The 6,794-nt window shown below is 43.7% G+C and overlaps 1 protein-coding gene across 1 annotated transcript; it reads left to right on the plus strand.

The window, feature by feature from the left end:
• Positions 1 to 4,451: 4,451 nt before the first annotated feature.
• Positions 4,452 to 4,896, plus strand: P174DRAFT_465287 (uncharacterized protein; the record flags this gene model as incomplete). The annotated part of the gene is made up of 4 exons (XM_024830529.1): positions 4,452 to 4,531; positions 4,570 to 4,691; positions 4,751 to 4,770; positions 4,807 to 4,896. 4 exons carry the CDS (start codon positions 4,452 to 4,454, stop codon positions 4,894 to 4,896), a joined length of 312 nt encoding a protein of 103 aa, XP_024676851.1.
• Between the last annotated feature and the right edge of the window lie 1,898 nt (positions 4,897 to 6,794).

Consider the following 6,794-nt stretch of genomic DNA (forward strand, 5'->3'; position numbering starts at 1 on the left):
TCCCTCACTGCAGTCACTAATCCATGGATGAATCCCCGAAAATCCCCCATCGTGAACGCCATCTGCTGGTATAATAACTGGTCCTCGCCCATCCACGTCACATGTCCGGGCGCGGTATGATTATAATGGACCTTTAATCCATATGTGCGCCAGTCTAGCAATGTTTCCATGGGGCCATGTGTCCCACGGATCATAAACTGGTGCATCATCCATGTCACCTGCTCCTGGAATGGTCGCCGGCTCTGGCGAATGTTGACTGCGGGTAATGGATCATCGCTATGGATGGATGATGGGGGCGATGATGGTGGTGATGATGGGGGGTCATCACTGCTATATCCCTCATTAATCTCCCCAAGTTGATCATCTGCGCTAGCTAGCACCCATTCAGCGCTCTGGTCCTTTTATATCCAGGTCTGAATGATCTGCCATGGATTTGGGTCCATCCATAGTGCTTTCTGGACCACTATGAATCGGGCCACCTTGATCACACGGGATAATATTGGGGGTAGCTCTCAGGGTCCCGCCAGCCAGCCTCACCTTAACCGAGCACCGCCATGGCGCATACTAATGCACTCTTATATTCATGACTGCAATGGCGCTGGTTAAGCAGCTCAATGCAAAATTCTAAGCATGCTTTTTCTATCATGGTCATCACCCATACCTCTAGGTCCTCCAAGACCTCCCAGTCCCCTGGAACTGCGGCCTGGCTAGCAAGCTGCCACAGCTGCTGCCATTTCTAGCACTGCCGCACAGTCATCCCATATTTTAGACTTATCCAGTCATGCGGCACCTGCGTGCAGGCAATGAATGCTAATATCTGCTGCCATGGATGGACATGCTTCTGGATCGCCGCCTCATCCATATACGCCAGCAGCGGCCGGTATGGTGTCTGTCCTTTTTCAGACCAGACCGCTTCCACCCAAATGGCCTGGCCGCAGTGCTAGACCATCTGCTGGCTCTTGCAGGCAACCTACTCCATTGTATGCCAGATCACCTGCACGCACTGCTCAGTGGCATCCTGGGGATCTTCCTCCGGGGCCGCCACGCAGGCAAGTAGGTTATGCGCCTGGATACCCTGCAGATAGTCCGCCCACCAAGTCATCCGCAGCCAGGGATTCGCGTCAGTCAACTGGCTCGCCTGGATCGCCTGATCGGCCTGAGCGCGGGCCTGCGCCTGCTCCCACGCCTGCACCACCTCATCTACCGCAGCCTGCACGCGCTGGATCGATGGGGCGGGGGGACTCCATCTGGATATCGAATATGGATATAGTGGGACCCGGGACCACTAGGAAACACCTGCTGCCATGAGACATATTGGAATGACTGCTGCACCTCAGTATCACCCCTAGCCTTCTCCTTCTGGCTAACCCGCCCGCGATGACTCTGCTGGGACCACTGGTGAACAACCTGCCAATGCTTTCGCATAGATTTAATTGTTGCTGCTATATATTCGCATTTGGTTTGATCACGCAGGCAGCGCAGGCCATCAGAATGAGATGGTAATATAGGCAGCGGCTCATCTAATGCTTGAGGTATCTGGATAGTGCTACTATCATACTGAATATCCTGCCATTTAGATATTGCCTCAGTGATCTGGATTGCAACTGCATGCTTTAGGGAGTGCTTCTTCTTTAGATGTTGTTCAACCTCTGTTGGTCGTACCCCATGCTTGCATTGACGGCAGATAAGAATACCTAAGGTAGGCACCTGATGAAATAATTGATTTTCCATGATAGTAAGGATGGAATGGATAGTCGTGAATGAATAGTGATGAATGAGTAAGATACGGAAACATCTTTACCCCTGAATCTAAGGTATGGTTAGTCTCGTGAGGCTGCACCTGATGAAAATCCGGCTATTAATGATGAGAATTCAACCACTAACCACCTCTTTATTCTAAGTTAGATTCTCTTAAAATTTGATCTAGTTATTAATAAGGGCCAGGTATATTACCGATTAAAATTTCAGGATGATACACCTTAGGATCTAATTATGATGGTAGAATCTAATTATAATAGCCCTTATTACTCTATCCTTTGTAGGATACGCCGCACCCCACGAAAATCAGGCTGTTGATTATGTAGAATTTAACCACAAACCATCTCTTTATTCTATGTCAGATTCTCTTGAAATTTGATCCAGTTATTAATAAAGGCTAGGTATACTACCTATGAAATTTTCAGGATGATACACCCATAGAATCTAATTGCGATGAGCCCTTGAAATCAATTCCACCCAGCACCGCCAAGGAATATTTCCGCCAATCAGCACACTGTAAATTTTCGACCCTAATAGCGATGAGCCCTCATCGCTCCATCCCTTGTAGAATAGAGTATATTAAATACCTATATACCTAATCCCTTATTCCCTAGCTCTAAAAGCTACCCTTATCCTCCCCCTACTATAAAGGGGCCCTATTATTTTATAGATTTAGTATATCTTATTCTACTAGATATAATAGATAGGCCTAGATAGGTCTAGATAATTATAGAATTACTAGGCTAGTATAAGTTAAATATATTTATTTCCCTTTATTATATATATTTATATGTAAATATATATTCATAAATTAAATATCTCCCTAGATCTAGATGACTCTACTATATATATAGTTACTAACTAAAGCTTTACCTACATCTGAATGACCCTACTATATATATATTTTAGACCTGTTAAAGCTGAATCACCTAGTTAAGATAGCTAACACAGGGACCTATTAAGCTAAATTACTAGGCTGAGCCATACTGAATCACCTAGTCTAGATAGCCTATGCAGAGATCTATCAAAGCTGAATTTCCTAGTTAAGAGAGCCCACGCAGGGACCTATTAAAGCTAAATCACTAGGCTAAGCCATATCAAATCTTCTAGACTAGACCCCCCACACAGGGACCTATTGAAGCTGAATCACCTAGTCTAGATAGCCCACACAGGGACCTACCGAAGCTGAAACATCTAGTCTAGGTAGCCTGCTTATAGGCCTCTCCCTACTAGACTACTAAGTCTAGACCTACTCTCTAAATGAAATCTATAAAACATTAACTTCTATAAATTTTTAAAAATTCTAGGCTTAGCATTACTAAACATGCTATATATCATTCTTCTAGTTAAAATATGGCCTATTCACTAAAAATGATGATGATTAGTCAGCAGGTAATAAATTTCAAAGTGTTTTTTAAGAATTTTTAAAAAATCAGGAATCATGCTTATATAATCAGACTATTATTATTCTATAGCTAAAAGTCCCTACTACTTACTAAAAATATTTATTATTAGCCATCTAGTACTAGGCTCTTTATAAATACTAGAAATTATTTTCTCATAATTTCTGCCTGAATTCTAAGGCTCTACTAGGCTAGTAGATGCCTCAGGCAGTGTCTATACTAGGTGGTGGCCTAAAGGGGTATAGGCTTCCCGCAGATAGTGGTCTTGGCACACCCCAACAAAAAAATTCGACCTTACCCCTACCCTCCTAGTTCGACCACCTTCCTGGTGAATAATCTAGAATTTAATATTAGAATATAATAATTTAGCTAATTAGAATCATAAATCATTTTAAATCATTCAAAAATATTAAGATTTGATAAAGTTAAGGGGTAGGGAGGAGTTACCCTCCTCCCCTCCCCCCCTGTCAACCCTAGGATTAGTATGATGCCCTCCCCTAGGCATGGGCACTTATATTGTTTGGCCTCTCCCTACTAGACCACTAAATCTAGACCTACTCTCTAAATCAAATCCATGAAACATTAACTTCTATGAATTTTTAAAAATTATAGGCTTAGTATTACTAAGCATGCTATATATCATTCTTCTAGTTAAAACCAGGCCTATTCACTAAAAATAATTATAATTAGTCAGCAGTGAATAAATTTCAAAGTCTCTTTTAAGAATTTTTAAAAAATTAGGAATCATGCTTACATAATCAGAATATTATCATTCTATAGCTAAAAGTCCCTACTATTTACTAAAAATATTTATTATTAGTCATCTAGTACTAGGCTCTTAATATATAGTAGAAATTATTTTTCTCATAATTTCTGCCTGAATTCTAAGGCCCTACTAGGTTATTTAATGCCTCAGGCACTAATTCAGGCTAGGTGGTGGCCTAAAAGGGTATAGGCTTCCCGCAGATAGCAGTCTTGGCATACCCCAACAAAAAATTTCAACCTTACCCCTAACCCCCCAGGTCGACCACCTTCCAGGTGGATAATATGAAATTTAATATTAGAATATAATAATTTAGCTAATTAGAATTATAAATCATTTTAAATCATTTAAAAATATTAAGATTTGATAAAGTTAAGGGGGGGTGATGGCTTACCCTGATCACCCCCCCCTGTTAACCCTAGAATTTGTATGATCACCCCCCCCCTGATGGGCCATTATAGTATTAGGGCCCTTTGGAATTGACCTCCCTTCAGCATCCCACAGAGGCATGCTTAAGCTCGAGGAACATGCATCATCCACTCGAAGAGATCTGCAATTCGACTCGCTTGTTAGTCCTACGAATTCCAAGGTTGCTATTCCTCGGATTGTGCGCCCCAGCCACGAAACGCAATCCGCCGTGCTAAGAGAGCATGCCTGGAATGCAGACATCGAAAGACGAGATGTGACGGCTACCAGCCATGCCATCAATGTGACTTTTTCAATGTCGCTTGCGAGTATGCTGAGGGGAAGCAAGAGAGAGCCAAGAGGTACATAGTTCCACTCAGCGCTAGGTTCCTTGAGTAACAATACCGCAGACGAGTTGTAGAACTTGAAGAACAAATTGGTGTGTACGATCAGTAGCTGCGGCGACTACGATTCAAGGTAGATGCCCAGGACCGAGAGATGATCGATAGAGTTCTCAATCGGGTATGTATATCCCTGCAATCATCGCATGCAATAACCCCAGGATGATATTATCCATAGTATAACCTAACCTCGTTTCTGGACACGCGGACTAAGTTGGAGCGGGAAAACCGATAGTTTGGGAGCAGGAAGGCCAGTACCGAAACAATCGGCAAGTAAACCAGATTTGGTTGATCGCCATCAATATGGAACACCAAAGCGGTGAAAAAATACAGGTGTTGGCCAGTTTGGCAGAGGCGGCATAGGCTCACGTATACTGTGGCCCCGTATAGCACGATGGTGCTTCCCGCTGAATAAATATCAATACCTCCGCCATATCGATTAGTCTCACCCTTCAAAGCAAACCGATAGTAAGAACGAATGAACGGCTCGCGAGTCCGTCTCCTCGGCATATGTTCCAAGCCGGCAGTGACTGGCTTCGGATTTGAGGAGTTCTTGGAGGTAGAGCACACGCTCTCCAGATCGCAACACAACTAGAATGTATGCTGCCTCTTCATCCTCGGCCTTTCATTTCCGTTTCCCACTGTCCTTGTTTCCGAGACGCCAATCGCACAACATTCTTCGCTCCATCCTCCACTGTCCCTTGGCCCTGTAGGCATTGAGGTCCGTTGCCATATAGCCTAGACAGACAGCTATAAACGACCCATGTGTAGCCGTACCGTGTCTCAAAATGTCTCTGGATTTCAGCGTCCAATGAGCCATTGTAACATACTGTCACTAATCTTCCATCGAACCCCGGTACGGTACCTTATGGGAACCAGCTCCCCAGGCCAGTTCGAAGTGTTCGGGAAGAAGAACGTGACTATCGAGATATAATTCGAATGTATTGCGGTACTAGCGACCAAGAGCATGCCTTTCACATAGATGCCATCTGGAGCACTTGGAGGCATTCCCGAATTCTTGGAAGGGAAACATCTGAGGCTAGGGTCAAAACGTCTGTGCCGTTCTTGACAAAGACAACGATGGGCAATTCTGTGCTGGAAAGGGCTCCGGAGAGCAAGGCGTGCTTTCTGACGTCGACTCGGTAGAACTTGACGCTTGTGAACTCATCACTCAGTTATGAAAAAAAGAGGAAGAAAGATTGGCCGAGACTTCATTGAGCACTTTGGGGAACCACAAGAATGAGGCTACACTTAAAGCTGCTAATTAAAAGCGGGTTGGAAGAAGAGGCACAGTTCCACAGATCTTTCGCAAGGGTATAGACTGTATGACTGCCCTGAAATTTAACCAAGTGCTGCTTTGGGGTGCAGTCTGCAGGAACTAAGGTCATCGCGGAAACAATGCATACTCTAGGGGGAAATTAGTTAAGCCTACCAGCAGAACACTGTCACTTGGAGCGACTGGTTGGGAAAAGTCATTTGTTATATAATGTTACTATATGAGTTTTGTGAAAGTAACACCACATTATTGTGCTGATTATAATGAAGGGAAACTGAAAGATAGTAACCCTAGCAAAGCAGAAGAGTAATTAAATAATTCAGAACACTAGGGGGAAACAGCAACACTCTTGAATTACTGTAATATTTACCTGCCATGCAAAGCAATAGCGGGCATGACTGATGTGGTTGTAAAAAAAGATACTTAGCAAGATTTAATGATTTTATCGAATAGGTGAGGGCTGAACTGAATCTGCAGATGGGCTGGGTATCTAAATCTGGTTAATTAGCTATTTGTTGGTCAACTTTCATTCCGCTTAACCAGTATGAATTGCCAGCGGGGTGATTTCAGTTGATTGAATTCCTAATGAAAATACCAGGTCAGGGGTCTTTGAGCATTGTACACCTCCTAAGTCTGAAAGACACCTACTCCTGCTACACCATCTAGGCTGCTCAGATCTAGCTTATTGCTGCTCACCTCGGCTCAGTTCTGCTCAGTTAAAGGTGCAGATCACCCAGGGAGCGCACAGTATGCTTAGTGAGCGTAAGGTGAGTAGCGATGAGCTAGAT

The sequence above is a fragment of the Aspergillus novofumigatus genome (assembly GCF_002847465.1).
Source record: "Aspergillus novofumigatus IBT 16806 chromosome Unknown P174scaffold_24, whole genome shotgun sequence".
NCBI classification, from domain to species: domain Eukaryota; kingdom Fungi; phylum Ascomycota; class Eurotiomycetes; order Eurotiales; family Aspergillaceae; genus Aspergillus; species Aspergillus novofumigatus.